General features: G+C 37.7%; 1 protein-coding gene across 11 annotated transcripts in view; it reads right to left on the bottom strand.

The window, feature by feature from the left end:
* CNTN4 (contactin 4) overlaps positions 1-17,328 on the bottom strand; it is a 950,914-nt gene that overhangs the window by 65,206 nt on the left and 868,380 nt on the right. For all 11 annotated transcript variants that reach the window (XM_036869673.1, XM_036869675.1, XM_036869674.1 and 8 more), the window contains one exon: positions 14,859-14,986. In XM_036869673.1, coding sequence (XP_036725568.1) covers positions 14,859-14,986 — 128 coding nt within the window. The remainder of the gene's footprint in view (positions 1-14,858; positions 14,987-17,328) is intronic.

Below are 17,328 nucleotides of genomic sequence, written 5' to 3'. Positions count from 1 at the left end.
TACGGGTCTTTATAATTTAGTTTCTTTTGTCTTATCCATCAAAAAGTATTAGCACAAACAGCACCAGATGTTTTACTTATGCTGTGGGAAGAGACAGTGGAGATAGATATTATATCAGAAGAGATGTGGGCTAAGCTTATAAGAGTAGGTATGGAAGAGAAGGCACTTCTGACTGGATCCTTTGGATCCCACTCTTTTAGGCAGAGCCCAAGCTTGACTTATATTTATAAGCAGTTCTACTGCTGAAGAGAGAGAAGTGTCAGGGGGGCGGGTAGTTAATATGATAATAGGGGACATGTTTTCCAGTTCAGGAAATTTTCAAAGCAGATGTTGCTAATCTTCACTAAGGAACATGTCTTGCACTTTTGCACACTGATTATAGAACTGCTAGAAGGCCATGTAAAAACCCACTGTTGTTCTAAATGTTCTGCTTACATTTCTTCTCCCATAACCAGTAGCCTACTCTCAGCTCTTCAAATGGCTGCATAAAAGAGACAACCATTTTAACCTTTTAGAAATGGATCTTGCTATAGTAAATCAGAGAGAGTTGATGGAAATGTTAATTAACTTGCTTTCATCTTGGTCAGGTTCTGTATTTAACCTAAAGGCCTACACAGTCTTTTGGATGGTTTTCTCAGATTTGATTGCCTATGACAGCCAGAGAAAGTCAATCATGGTGTGGGTGAGGTTACTTGTTTGGGAGGGCAATACCCCTCCTGCCTCTGGCATAGAGAACAAATGCCAAGAAAGGAAGGTAGGTGAGAGTCACTCATGAATTATTCTGACACATCTCTTTTCTGGTTCAGGATTTGTAATAGGCCAAATTTTCCTTTTCAAGGTTGGGAACCAAGTGTTGGCTTCCCCCATGGGGCCGCCTCTAAAATACAAGGAGAGGGATGATGTGAAACACACACATAACACCCCTCTGCTTATGAGAGAGCACTTCCCTACAAACCAGTCTGCATGACAAAACATTATTCTCAAACCACAGGGAGCTTCAATATTTGGGAACAGAAGATAAAAGTGCTTAATTTTACTTTCCTCCTTATTTATAACACAATTAGCCATTCAAAATCCATTTCAACATTGGACATTATAAAAAAGAAAACTCACTATAGTTGAAAACAAACCACATGGATCTTGAAACATTTTATCACTGAAAAGCTCAATGTAAACCATTTTTTTCCTTCAGTAGGGGACTAGCTGTATGGCAAGATATAAGAGGACAGACGTAACTTAAAAAGACGTACGTGAGAAAGAGAGGGATTTTTATTTACGTATTTGAAAAATATATAACTTTAATAATGCTGGGCATGTGTTCAGACGTGGTAGCAGAGGTAGGTCAGAGATCTATGCTTTTTAATATCAACCTCCTCTCAAGTAAGGATTTTATCACATTAATAGCTAAATCCTACTGATAGTAAAACAGCTGAAATGAGGCAATTAGTATGGCCTATGACAGCCGTGAAGAATGAAACGTGAGGTTTTCAGGGCAAGCCAGATGGATATCTTCAATATACTTCTTATTATCTGCTTGTGGTAATAAGTTCAATTAAACTGAATCAGTACAACACAAGTCTCTTTGAATTGCGGAGAAAGAAATTAATTATGTGCTTCACACTTAATGAAGCCAAAGAGTCATATTCTGTTTGCCTTTTTGTTCGTTTTGTTTATTTTGATTGGTAAGTACTCATTAGGAAATAACCATTTATTTCATTCTACAGTAGGGTTTTTTTCCTTAAAAGAAAATACTTGGATTAAACGGGTTAAATATCACTAGGAATAAGGTCTTCTCTATTCTACAATGTCTAGGAGAGAAGGAGAAAATCAGAACCATTCTCTGGATGATTTTGACTATAATATCTGACCATGTAGAGGAATTCTGACCTGAGGTTTTCTTTTTAACTAGAGATATCACACATGTAAAACTACAAAAAATGTTTACCGATACTCATATTCCCATTTCTAGAATTAACAGTCTTTAACATTTTTCCCATAGATCTCTAGCCTTTTCCCCCTCTGAATATACATTAAAAATTTACCCCCCAAAATATTATCAATACTGCTAAAGTCCTTTCATGTAACCTTACTCCAGATTCCCTCCCTCGCAAATATAATCACGAGTTAGCGCTTATGTTGAGCATGTATTTGTATGTTTAAACATTATATGGTATTATTTTTATTACTAATTCTCTATTAAATCATATTACATGCATTATATGAAATACTACCATATATATTATTCTTCAATTTGCTTGCATTTTTTTTTTTTTTGTCATTGCAAACAACATAATGAACATCTTTGCAAGTCTACCTCAGAACACGTGTAATTTCCTCTAGAGTAAATACCCTGAAATAGAATTTCTGGGCCAATTTTACTTGTTCTCCCCAGTGTCTATTGCAGGTCACATTCCTACTCATACTGTGTGAGTACCATTTTCTTCACATTCTTACCAACAAAAGGTTTGGTTAGATGTCTATCTTTTGCCAATCTTATATATAAAATGCCATATCACACTGGTACTTTAATTTGCATTTCCCTGATTACTAATGAGGCGGACAATTCTTCAAAATCTTGTTGATCCACACAATGTCTTTTATACTAAAGGCAAGTACGTGAAAGCTGCCTTCAGCATAGAGGCCTTCCTAGGAAAAGGGCAGAGTTGGCGTAGAGAATCACAATAGTTAAGGAATTATGTCTTCCCTCTGGACCAAGGATGGAGAAATGATGGGTAGGATGGAGTCAGGGTAGACTGTCCTGACACACAGTCTTAATAAATTTAAATCTCAACATTATAAAAGGAGAGAAGCTCTTTTACAGAGAGGATCAGACAAGAGCACAATCATACCCATGATTGATATTGCTAAAGGCACACTATTTACTAAATCTATGTGGCCCTCATTAGGGCTCACAAGAATCTCAGGGGAAATAATTATGCTCTGTTTCATTGAAATCTTGGCTTCGTGTCTTTGTATAAAGAGAGTTCTAGGTTATGTCATGCTCTGTGAGCACAGGAAGAACAAGATGCACAATCATCTACCCTTTCTTTAGGCTTCTGCTATTTGAGTTAGCTGCTGCAAACTCCAGTGTGGTAGGTCTTCTCACATCTAAAGGATCTAGTACTCAAATGTTCTGGCCACCGTTCTTCTACCAGGAAATCTAACATAATTAGCATTTAGCACTTCTAACAACAAACTTTTCCTTCCTATTCTAGGTGCCTTGGGTCAGAATTTGTGTCAATCCTATTAAAAAGACCCTTAATTATCATCTCGAAATAATTGGTTCCAGTGGAAGACATCCAATTAGGTTGAAACGTATTCTGTTATAAGGGCCCAATGTTAAAAGCTTTTGTTGTGGGTTAGTAGCCAAATGTCATTGCTGGTTACTGATTTCTGATTGATCCTCAGTCAAATATGGATAAAGCCTTGAATAACTTTACATAGAAGATGTAGGCTGCTTCAAACTCATTTCCAAAAAAGGTTCCAATTGAAAAGACTCTACATTACCGTGTCGGTCATGCCATGCACGGAAAGGCTGATATTTCTTAATTTCCTACAGTTAAAACAGAAGAACAATTTTTTGTAGAGCACTGTAGTAATGTTGCAGAAACTCTTTGGTGTTGGTAAGAAAATTCCCTTTTGTCTGCTACCTGTACGTATAGGATAGTATCTCGTCTTCTAAACATTAAGTAAACTCTTGATGGAATGGACAATGAGGACTAATTCTGACAAGGAAAAAATGAATTAAATGTTCAGGAAGCCAAAGGAACATCTTCACTTTGCAGGGTTACAGAATGAGAACACAAAATAATCTCTTATTAGGAATATATATGGTCTTAGTTAAATACTACTGAAAACCCTTTTTCTATCAAAGACAGTTAAATTACAAGTTTATTTTTTTCTTAAAATAAAAGTAATTCTGTGCACTGAATAAAAATTAAAATAAACAAAAGAAATATACTTATACATTTATTCAAAATTTTTTAAAATTTAAATTAATTAATTTATTTATTAAGAAATCTTTTAAAATCCAGATGGAATCAGGATAAAATTTGTATACAGAAAAACTTCAAAAGAAAAAAAAGAACAAATTGTTAGTAAAAGAACAACCTGCAGCCTGAGAGATGTGTATTCTACATGTTGGACAGTTCAACTGATTTAGGCTGGTGACAGTAGGAAGTTCAGGAAGAGATTAGTATCTTGGAAAATCTCAGTTGACATGTTTATATGCTCAGCTGATACACTTTACACTGTTCCAGTGTCTGCCAAGGTTTTCTCCTCCACTTTCTCAATCAGTGATCCAATTGCCTCTCCTCTGGATTTTCATCGTATATCCAAGTACTGAGATCAACCCTTTTGATACTGGGGTGGGGCTAAGGGCCTGGGAAAGAAATCTCCCTACCACTTCCAGCTTGTAATCAGACTCAAGGAGATGTGAAAATTTCCAGTTATGTTGTCACCTGACTAGGCTACACCTTGGAACAAATTTTGATGATCTGTCTGGGGAAGGAAAAGGTTATCAAAAGAAAGGATTAGTAAGTATTTTTCTGTAAAGGGCTGAATAGTAAATGTTTTAGGCTTTGCTGGTCAAGAGGCAAAACTGAGGATATTATGTAGGTACTTATATGATCTCTGTCATGATTGCTCAACTCTGCTGCTGTGCAAAACCACCATCATTAATATGTAAACAAATGACACAGCTACATTTCATTAAAATCTTATTTATGCACACTGAAATAAGAACTTCATAAAATTTTTACATATTTGAAAGTATTATTATTCTTTTGATTTGTTTTCAACCAGTTAAACATGTGGAAACCACTCTTAGCTGCTGGGCTGTACAAAAATAGACGGCTAGCTGGATTTGGCCCGTGGGCCATAGTTTACCAACCCCCGAAAATGCAGTCTTCTGAGACTTTGGTGTGTATGATGAGTTTATTAAAAATGTAGTATTTTCGGGTCTCATCCCTAAAGGTACAGCTTTGTTAGGTTAAGGGTGAGGCATTGGGAATCCACTGAACTTCCACTTAGTAGGTGGCATGTACAAAGTTCTTTGATGTAGGATATGGTTTCTCAAAGTATGGTCTGGAACCATCAGACACAGAGTTACTCAAGGTCACTTTGGATGTAGTTCAGCTAGATAACAGCACAGCTTATAGCCCTGCATTTCATTTTGAGCCCTGGAGGTGATCAATAAGACCTAGGGTTGCTATTACCATAATTATCTTGATGAACTATATCCAAGACAAAGAGAAGTCACTCATCTTGAGGACTGCTACTTAGAAATATCCGTCATAGGAAACCTGTACAGTAAAGACACTGTGTCATGCAAAATGGCATGCCTTTAACTCTGCTCTAGAGATAAAAATGAATTAGTAAGTACAATACTGCATGGAAATGTGGCCTGCCTTCCATATAGTTCTTTTTTTTTTTTTAATTAATTAATTTATTTATTTATTTATGGCTGTGTTGGGTCTTCGTCTCTGTGCGAGGGCTTTCTCTAGTTGTGGCAAGTGGGGGCCACTCTTCATTGCGGTGCGCGGGTCTCTCACTATCGTGGCCTCTCTTGTTGCGGAGCACAGGCTCCAGACGCGCAAGCTCAGTAATTGTGGCTCACAGGCCCAGCTGCTCTGTGGCATGTGGGATCTTCCCAGACCAGGGCTCGAACCCGTGTCCCCTGCATTGGCAGGCAGACTCTCAACCACTGCGCCACCAGGGAAGCCCCATATAGTTCTTAACAATGTTCACAATCGCTAAAGCACTTCTTCCATGAAAGGTCAAATATGATGCTTTCTGTTAGGATCCAAGGGTCTGACTTGAGAACTCTTCTTGCTTAAAATGAAATACCAAACCAAAATTCCAAATAGACGCTAACTAGCTAAAAAAATAAAATTAGTCAAATTTAGAAATTCAGATGATGGGATGATAATCAAGAGCCCCTTGGGCACCTGTCAGAATTCTGCAGTTTGGAAGCCTGCTCATGCATAATCTGAATATTTCTCCATTTTGTGGTTGCCTGCTAGAGATGTATTTTAAACCTACTGTACCTGCTGTAGTGGATTTGTCCCCTCTTTCCCTGCCTCTACTTACTGTCTCTGTGTTTGACAGTATCTTCAGCTTCTCTCCAAAACACTGGGGTGGGGGTCGGGGGAAAGAGAATTGGATTTTAAAAGCATTGTTAATGACAGAATTATTGTAAAAAGGTTAGAGGAGATGTGTTCTCATGTCTGACCTTCACAGTGTTTTAATCTGAGACACTGGAGGAGATCAAAACGAATACAAGCACATTTTAAGGTTAGAGTGCAACTTCTCTGATAAATTAGTCCCTTTGTAGATCTCTAAATTGAATTAAAACACAGTGCTCCATCTATTTCAGACTAAAATGTTACATTTACATTAAAGGTACAGGGCTCAAGTATTTTGATGTGAGATTCAGGACCTGGCACAGTTCATACAGAGTTCAGAATGGTTTTCTCTGCCTTTATGGTGCTTTACGGGGCAGATTTCTAAATTGTATTTCTCCATTTATGTTAATGTCCTTCTCGGACACCTGGCGGTCTGGGTGCACCTCTGCACACGCGTGTACTTCCCATTAATGCTAATGGGAGTCAGAACCAAGCAATGGGAAATAAATGTTCTCTCAAACATCTTCTGACCTTACCCAAGTAACAGGATTAACCCTGTGAACATATTAACCAGATAAAGCTCATATTTCTTTGTCCCACCTCACCTGGAAGAATAATATAAGAATCAGAGGACCTCTGTGGAGAAAGTGACTACAGTTGAGTACCAGAAAGAACTCTGCTTTGAAACAAATGAATTCCCCCCACAATCAGGTGGGGAAACATCATACTTTGACTTCACAGTTCCTACCAACAGATCTCTCCCTTCCTCTTTTCACAGGCCACCAGGCTCTTCTGGTCCCATCCTTCCCACTCTCCTGTCTACTATAAAATCTCAGTTTTTAAAGTACTCATTTGTACAGATGAATCTATTTGCAGGGAGGGAATAAAGGCATAGATGTAGAGAACAGACATGTGGACACGGGGGGATGGGGAGGGTGGGATGAATTGGGAGATTAGGATTGACATATATACACTACCATGTGTAAAATAGATAGCTAGTGGGAACCTGCTATATAGCACAGGGAGCTCAGCTTGGTGCTCTGTGACCACCTAGATGGGTGGGATGGGGGTGGGGTGGGAGGGAGGACAAAGAGGAAGGGGATATACATATACATATATCTGATTCACTTCACTGTACAGCAGAAATTAACACAACATTGTAAAGCAATTATACTCAAATAAAAAAAAAATAAAGTACTCATTTGCCTCTTCAAAAACTAGTATTTTACAAGCCCAATCCACCAGAGGGCAGACAGCAGAAGCAAGAAGAACTAAAATCCTGCAGCCTGTGGAATAAAAACCACATTCACAGAAAGATAGACAAGATGAAAAGGCAGAGGGCTATGTACCAGATGAAGGAACAAGATAAAACCCCAGAAAAACAACTAAATGAAGTGGAGATAGGCAACCTTCCAGAAAAAGAATTCAGAATAATGATAGTGAAGATGATCCAGGACCTTGGAAAAAGAATGGAGACAAAGATCGAGAAGATGCAAGAAATGTTTAACAAAGTCCAAGAAGAATTAAAGAACAAACAAACAGAGATGAACAATACAATAACTGAAATGAAAACTACACTAGAAGGAATCAATAGCAGAATAACTGAGGCAGAGGAACAGATAAGTGACCTGGAAGACAGAATGGTGGAATTCACTGCTGTGGAAGAGAATAAAGAAAAAAGAATGAAAAGAAATGAAGACAGCCTAAGAGACCTCTGGGACAACATTAAACGCAACAACATTCGCATTATAGGGGTCCCAGAAGGAGAAGAGAGTGAGAAAGGACCCGAGAAAATATTTGAAGAGATTATAGTCGAAAACTTCCCTAACATGGGAAAGGAAATAGCCACCCAAGTCCAGGAAACACAGCGAATCCCATACAGGAAAAACCCAAGGAGAAACACGCCGAGACACATAGTAATCAAATTGGCAAAAATTAAAGACAAAGAAAAATTATTGAAAGCAGCAAGGGAAAACCGACAAATAACATACAAGGGAACTCCCATAAGGTAAACAGTGGATTTCTCAGCAGAAACTCTACAAGCCAGAAGGGAGTGGCATGATATATTTAAAGTGATGAAAGGGAAGACCGTACAACCAAGATTACTCTACCCAGCAAGGATCTCATTCAGATTTGATGGAGAAATCAAAAGCTTTACAGACAAGCAAAAGCTGAGAGAATTCAGCACCACCAAACCAGCTCTACAACAAATGCTAAAGGAATTTCTCTAAGTGGGAAACACAAGAGAAGAAAAGGACCTACAAAAACAAACCCAAAACAATTAAGAAAATGGGCATAGGAAATACATATTGATAATTACCTTAAACATGAATGGATTAAATGCTCCAACCAAAACACACAGGCTCGCTGAATGGATACAAAAATGAGATCCATATATATGCTGCCTACAAGAGACCCACTTCAGACCTAGGGACACATACAGACTGAAAGTGAGGGGATGGAGAAAGATATTCCATGCAAATGGAAATCAAAAGAAAGCTGGAGTAGCAATACTCATATCAGATAAAATAGACTTTAAAATAAAGAATGTTCCAAGAGACAAGGAAGGACACTACATAATGATCAAGGAATCAATCCAAGAAGAAGATATAACAATTATAAATATATATGCACCCAACATAGGAGCACCTCAACACATAAAGCAACTGCTAACACCTATAAAAGAGAGTCCACAGTAACACAATAATAGTGGGCGACTTTAACACCTCACTTACACCAATGCACAGATCATCCAAACAGAAAATTAATAAGGAAATTCAAGCTTTAAGGGACACAATAGACCAGATAGATCTAGTTGATATTTATAGGACATTCCATCCAAAAACAGACTACGCTTTCTTCTCAAGTGTGCACGGAACATTCTCCAGGATAGATCACATCTTGGGTCACAAATCAAGCCTCAGTATATTTAAGAAAATTGAAATCATATCAAGCATCTTTTCTGACCACAATGCTATGAGATTAGAAATCAATTAATTACAGGGGGAAAAAATGTAAAAAACACAAACACATGGAGGCTAAACAATACATTACTAAATAACCAAGAGATCACTGAAGAAATCAAAGAGGAAACCAAAAATACCTAGAGACAAATGACAATGAAAACACGACAAGCCAAAACCTATGGGAGGCAGCAAAAGCAGTTCTAAGAGGGAAGTTTATAGCAATACAATCCTATGTCAAGAAACAACAAACATCTCAAATAAACAATCTAACCTTATACCTTAAAGAACTAGAGAAAGTAGAACAAACAAAACCCAGTTAGTAGAAGGAAAGAAATCATAAAGATCAGAGCAGAAATAAATGAAACAGAAACAAAGAAAACAATAGCAAACATCAATAAAACTAAAAGCTGATTCTTTGGAAGATAAACAAAATTGATAAACCATCAGCCAGACTCATCAAGAAAAAGAGGGAGAGGACTCAAATCAATAAAATTAGAAGTGAAAAAGGAGAAGTTACAACAGACACTGCAGAAATACAAAGCATCCTAAGAGACTCCTAAAAGCAACTCTATGCCAATAAAATGGACAACCTGGAAGAAATGGACAAATTCTTAGAAGGTATAACCTTCCAAGACTGAGCCAGGAAGAAATAGAAAATATGAACAGACCAATCACAAGTAATGAAATTGAAACTGTGATTAAAAATCTTCCAACAAACAAAAGCCCAGGACCAGATGGCTTCACAGGTGAACTCTATCAAACATTTAGAGAATAGCTAACACCCATCCTTCTCAAACTCTTCCAAAAAATTGCAGAGGAAAGAACACTCCCAAACTCATTCTATGAGGCTGCCATCACCCTGATGCCAAAACCAGACAAAGATACTACAAAAAAAGAAAATTACAGACCAATATCACTGATGAATATAGATGCAAAAATCCTCAACAAAATACTAGCAAACAGAATCCAACAACACATTAAAAGGATCATACACCATGACCAAGTGGGGTTTATCCCAGGATGCAAGGATTCTTCAATATACGCAAATCAATCAATGTGATACACCATATTAGCAAATTGAGGGATTAAAAACCATATGATCATCTCAATAGATGCAGAGAAAGCTTTCGACAAATTTCAACACCCATTTATGATAAAAACCCTCCAGAAAGTAGGCACAGAGGGAAGTTACCTCAACATAATAAAGGCCATATATGACAAACCCACAGCAAACATCATTCTTAATGGTGAAAAACTGAAAGCATTTCCTCTAAGATCAGGAACAAGACAAGGATGTCCATTCTCACCACTATTATTCAACATAGTTTTGGAAGTCCTAGCCATGGCAATCAGAGAAGAAAAAGAAATAAAAGGAATACATATTGGAAAGGAAGAAGTAAAGCTGTCACTGTTTGCAGATGACATGATACTATACATAGAGAATCCTAAAGATGTCACCAGAAAACTACTAGACCTAATCAATGAATGTGGTAAAGTTGTAGGATACAAAATTAATGCACAGAAATCTCTTGCATTCCTATACACTAATGATAAAAAATATGAAAGAGAAATTAAGGAAACACTCCCATTTACCATTGCAACAAAAAGAATAAAATACCTAGGAATAAATCTACCTAGGGAGACAAAAGACCTGTATGCAGAAAACTATAAGACACTGATGAAAGAAATTAAAGATGATATCAACAGATGGAGAAATATACCATGTTCTTGGATTGGAAGAATCAATATTGTGAAAATGACTATAGCACCCAAAGCAATCTACAGATTCAATGCAATCCCTATCAAATTACCAATGGCATTTTTTACGGAACTAGAACATAAAATCTTAAAATTTGTATGGAGACACAAAAGACCCCGAATAGCCTAAGCAGTCTTGAGGGAAAAAAATGGAGCTGGAGGAATCAGACTCCTTGACTTCAGACTATACTACAAAGCTACAGTAATCACGACAATACGGTGCTGGCACAAAAACAGAAATATAGATCAATGGAACAGGATAGAAAGCCCAGATATAAACCCACGCACCTATGGTCATCTAATCTATGACAAAGGAGGCAAGGATATAAAATGGAGAAAAGACAGTCTCTTCAATAAGTGGTGCTGGGAAAATTGGACAGCTACATGTAAGAATGAAGTTAGAACACTGCCTAACACCATACACAAAAATAAACTCAAAATGGATTAGAGACCTAAATGTAAGACTGGACAGTATAAAAATCTTAGAGGAAAACATAGGAAGAACACTTTGACATAAATCACAGCAAGATCTTTTTGGATCCACCTCCTACAGTAATGGAAATAAAAACAAAAATAAACAAATGGGACCTAATGAAACTTAAAAGCTTTTGCACAGCAAAGGAAACTACAAACAAGATGAAAAGACAACCCTCAGAATGGGAGAAAATATTTGCAAACGAATCAACGGACACAGGATTAATCTCCAAAATATATAAACAGCTCATGCAGCTCAATATTAAAAAAAACAAACAACGCAATCCAACAATGGGCAGAAGACCTAAACAGACATTTCTCCAAAGAAAACATACAGAAGGCCAAGAAGCACATGAAAAGATGCTCAACATCACTAATTATTAGAGAAGTGCAAATCAAAACTACAATGAGGTATCACCTCACACCAATCAGAATGCGCATCATCAGAAAATCTACAAACAACAAATGCTGGAGAGGGTGTGGAGAAAATGGAACCCTCTTGCACTGTTGGTGGGAATGTAAATTGATACAGCCACTATGGAGAGCAGTATGGAGGTTCCTTAAAAAACTAAAAATAGAATTACCATATGAGCCAGCAATCCCACTACTGGGCATATACCCAGAGAAAACCATAATTCAAAAAGGCACACGCACCCCAATGTTCGTTGCAGCACTGTTTACAATAGTCAGCTCATGGAAGCAACCTAAATGCCCATCGACAGAGGAATGGATAAAGAAGAAGTGATACATATATACAATGGAATATTACTCAGCCATAAAAAGGAACGAAATTGGGTCATTTGTAGAGACGTGGATGGATCTAGAGACTGTCATACAGAGTGAAGTAAGTCGGAAAGAGACAAACAAGTATCGTATATTAACGCATATATGTGGAACCCAGAAAAATGGTACAGATAAACAAGTTTGCAGGGCAGAAATTGAGACACAGATGTAGAGAACAAACATATGGACACCAAGGGGGAAAGTGGCGGTGGGGGTGGTGGTGGGATGAATTGGGAGACTGGGATTGACATGTATACGCTAATATGTATAAAATGGATAACTAATAGGAACCTGCTGTATAAAAAAATAAATAAAATTAAAAAAAAAAAAGAAGTTTGTGCAGATGTGAACCAGATCACAGGAACAAAGAGAAAAAAAAAAAACTAGCATTTTCCTAATATACACTGAAAGAAATAATTACTTAAATTAAAAAAAAAAACAGTTTAACTCTGGATTGCCTAAAATAATCTGTTATATCATACTTGGGGAATCACTGATTACATTTTACTAGAAGGCAAAAAATGAAGTGCTAAGTTTCTTAACATAGGTAGAAGTTACTATGTCAGCAACATTTATATCCACCCAAGTAAGGAGGCGATCATTGTGCATTTCATCATTGGTGTCTCTCTAAGCTTTGTACCATAATTCACTACAATAGCAGCAGCAGGAAACTCTATGCATGGTTAAGAATGTTTTTATCCTGGGGCTGGCGGTACTCCTGGGAGATGGACTCTGATGGGAAAGAGAGGACCTTCCTTTCTGCCAACTATTTTGAGAGCTGAGGAAGTCAGGTTTATAAGAAGGATACTAATCAAGCACGGACATAACTTATCCCTACACGTGAAAATACCCCAGTTTCAACAATACACAGCAGCATATATATGGCGTCTCTGCTCAGGTGTTCATAGTCTTCCACAGTCTCAGTCATGTCTTTGTGGCAGGCTCCCCTCTCTTTACTGATTCTCCTAATGGGTGGAAACTTCATGAATTTCCATTTCAATAAGATTTAGAAGGTATGTATAGCCATTTTGTTAAAATACAAACAACAACAGCAAAGCAACTACTAGTATTTCCTAAGTGCCAAGCACCATGTTAAGCGGTCCACATGGATAATCTCAGTCATCAAAACAACCCGATGATGTCAGCACTGCTATTATCCCCACACAGGTTAATTATCTCATCCAAGGTCACGGAGCCAGTAAGTGGGAGAAATGAGATTCAAAGCCAGATCTCTCTGACTCTAACCCAGCCTCTTCATCACTACTGAAGACTTCTGCCTACTCTTCTCTTTTATCTCCATAACCAGCAAATCATCTATAGTTAGGTGTCAGCTCTGTCATTAATCAGCTCTGAAACCTTGGGGTTCCTCCTGGTCCTGGTTCATCACTAAGTTTCCTTTTGTAGCTGAGAAAGCTATACATTAGCAAAGACGTCTCGCTGAAATTTTGTTTTACAAGTATCATCTAACTTCTTTTTCCTCTGCCCTGTGAAACAGAACGAACACATAGTCACATACCCACACCATTGCTCTGAGTGAATAATAGGTTGAAATAGCTGGAGTCCATCCAAATACAGATTTACATCTGACTCTTGAACTTACAGTTTTCTATCTGCATACACAAGTATGTTTATGATAAAAAGGCTTCCATAAGTGGCAGTACTTTTCCAACTTCTAATGACTCCGAAATACGTAATTAGGTAATTTTTAGCTTTCTCCTTTAAATTAAAATAGAGGCAAATATTCTTTTGGGGATATTTTTATTTGCCTTAGGCTATCTTACTTCACAGAGGGAGCTACATATGGGCAAGAAGGAAATAATAAGTATGCTATAACACATCTGTATCGATGATAGATAAACAGGAAAGATGAGTAAGATTTCCTGGCACAGTAGAAAGAACCAGGGAGAATGCAGAAACAGGATTCCTGGGTTCACATTCCTCTTCTGCTACTGGTGACCCTCAGAAACTCACCAACCTAAGCTTTATCTCCTCAGTCAGATCATTGCCAAGATCCCTGACTCTGGGGCAAGATATAAAGTGATAGAAATGCCAATTAAATGTAAATTAAAATCTCATCTTTCACAATTCTTACTTGGTACTTTCAGCCCATCCCATCAACCTGGTGTTGGAATAGACTTACATCCTGTGCCATGCCAAGAGCATAAAGGACTTTCTGTCTCTACTATAAAGCACCCAGGCTAAGGGATGTGGACAATTTTATTTCTTTAAAACTGACAGGGTTGGATTGGTGACTGAAGCAAAACACAGAGGCGGTCAAAGCCCTTTGTTAGTATAATAATCCACATCCATACCTCTGAATAACCAAGGCAGCTCTTTTAAAAAATCGCCAATGTCACTGCTTAAACAATGTTAGCTAAAATTAGTATTTGAGTCGTGGGTTTTTAATTTGTTAGCACAGTGTTCCTAGACATGAATTCCAAATCTATAGAGACTTGAAAGAAATTTAATTAAAGGATTGAAGATAACACTAGTTACAATACTATAATAGCTACAATGGCTGTAATTCTCAAAATTGTATTGGATGATTCTGAAATAAGATAGCTTTTCAATCATATGCATTACCAACAGTTCTCTAAGAATTATTAATCATATCATGTTTGCCATGATGAATTAATTTAACAACACAGTGATATCTGTACATATTAATATGAAGGATGTCACTTCAATAGATTTCATTATTTGAAATGAGGACACACATATTAATCTATATGTTCTCTGGGTTAGTCATTACCTTTTACTACCAGGTTTCCAGTACTGCTAGCAGTTCCAAAATGGTTAGTGGCTATGCAGGTATAACTTCCAGCATCTGATTTAGTCACATTGATGATTCTGAGGCTTCCATCTTCAGAAATGGTAATTCTGAAATCAAAGCAAATAAAACCAAAATGGTAAGTTTATCCCATATGACCAACTGGAAATTATTTCTGTCATTCTGTCATTTTCAAACTATTAAATCATGGCTACATCACTTGACAGCTTCATCTTTAGGATATTCACCTACATACACATGATTAGGATGCATGACTTGGTACTTTGAATACTTTTCTTGCTAATGTGGTCTCAACAGTCTGTTGGAATAACTATTAGAAATAGGAGACAGGTTGTAACCATTCTCTCTCTTTGGCAGCTCTAACCACATTATGCAAAGAGAAGGCTTATTGTAGATCACCGTTAGTCTTAAAACTGCTGAAGAATAAGAAAAAAAAATCCCTTGATTGGCCACTTTATGCATTTTCATTGAAAGTGTTTTCTTCTAGATGAGAAGGCTTAAATTAAATGAGTTATTATTTAGCATATTTCTTTCTGAAATATGTCAGACAATACACCTTTAAAAAGATTCAAAAACTGAACTTAAAAAATTAAAATATTCCACAACATGGTATAACTTTGGCAAAATAGCACATGTGGATGGCACATCTCAGGGCCCACAATTAGGGACAAATATCTACTACCAGGTGGGAAGGAAACACTTTCACTGACAGACACAAAACTGGAACAGGAAGGATTCGAGAGAACCCTGTTTTAAACTTGACTACAGCCGAAGGGAGAGACGCAAAGATGAATAAGACATACAGCATGGCTTAGAGGCTAGTTGGAGAAATAAGAAATGTACACAGAAGGCCCATTCAAGGTAAATGCCTGTTGAATCTTCACTGTATCTTTCAAATCTACCCACTTCTGTCTATCTCTTCTGCTCCCTCTTTTTCACCCAACCCTTCAGGACAGCCTCTTAAATGATCCGTCTATTTCTACTCCTGCCCCTCAAATGCATTCTTCAGTCAGTGGCCAGGGGATCTTTTAAAATATAGATCAGATTACATCACCCCCCAGGCTTAAAGATCCTTCTCTGGCTCTGAGTTGCACTCAGAAGAGATTCTTTCCTAGAACCTACAAAGCCTAAGGGATCTGGCCTTTGCCCTTCTCTCGCCTACTTTATTTCATCTTAATCTTTCTACCCTTCATTGAACTCTAGTCACACTGGCCTTCTGCAAGTTCCTAGAGTATCTGAACCCCTTTCCCACCTCAGGACCTTTGCTGTTTGCTGTTCTGTCTGCCTTGATATCAGGGCATAGCTGTCACCTTCACACCCTCTCAGGACCTCAACTTGCTGTTCCTTATAGACTTTTCCTGACTCACATTTCTAAAGTGAATTTCCCCTTTCCTGTTATTCTCTTTTCCTGTAGCCACTTTATTTCCTCCCATTCAACACAATCCAGAAGTTTTGTTTACTGGTTAACTGTCCTATCACATGGAATATCAGCTTCTCTGAGGGCAGGGACTGTGTTTGTTTGAGGACTCAGTCTCCTGGATCTAGTACACAGGACCGACATGTAGTAGATGCCCTGTAAGCATCTGTTAAGTGATGGAGTGAATAAGTAAATAACTATCATAAAAGAAAAATCAGTATTATGTTATAGGAATTCAGAGTCACTGAACCACTTGGCACTAGTGCCAACCTTAATGGAGACCTTTACAAAAGGACTAGGATGGGCACAGCTTTACTTAATAGAATTTTGGCTAAACATTTTAAAATCAAGGGAAGATTTAGATACACTGGGTCGCAAATGCTGCATATACTTTTCTCAAAGGCTCTTAGGGATGGAGAAGTGACAGCCTTCCTGACGACCCATTCCAGGTTCTATGATTCAGGCTGATGAGACAGTATGAAGGTGTGAGAACTCTACAAAGGATGTTGGCATCAGCAGGAGGGGTGTTCAAATTCCAGTTCTATCAGCTCTAGCTGTGTGACCGGAGGGAGGCAACTTGCTTAACTTTTTCAGTTTTAGCTTCCTCATCTATAGAATAGAGCTCGTAGTACCAATCTTGTAGGATGACAGTAAAAAATTATGTAAGAGGGTCAGTGAGATCCCTGGTATTTGTTAGGTAGTAGTTCTCCTTTTATCTTCAGAACTGTCCTCTTATTTAATCATTGGTATATATGGGGAACATGGGACATGATTCTCTTAATACAGTTATTAAATCAGCTTGCTTCAGGCACTCCACCTATCACATGTGACAACCTGAAGGCAATATATGAAGTAACTGGGTCATCCCAAGTCAATGTACAGGATACAGACAAGGAGGCCCTTCGTTCATTTACACCATAGATATACACATAACACTTGCTCAATAAAGAACATATGATACCCCATTAGCCAAAGAGCTTCTGTACTTACAAAAATAGAGTGGTGATCAAATCC

The sequence above is a fragment of the Balaenoptera musculus genome, chromosome 11, assembly GCF_009873245.2.
Source record: "Balaenoptera musculus isolate JJ_BM4_2016_0621 chromosome 11, mBalMus1.pri.v3, whole genome shotgun sequence".
In the NCBI taxonomy this organism is placed as follows: Eukaryota; Metazoa; Chordata; class Mammalia; order Artiodactyla; family Balaenopteridae; genus Balaenoptera; species Balaenoptera musculus.
Note: the sequence above shows the minus strand (reverse complement) of the source record. Positions and strands in the feature narration are given on the sequence as shown.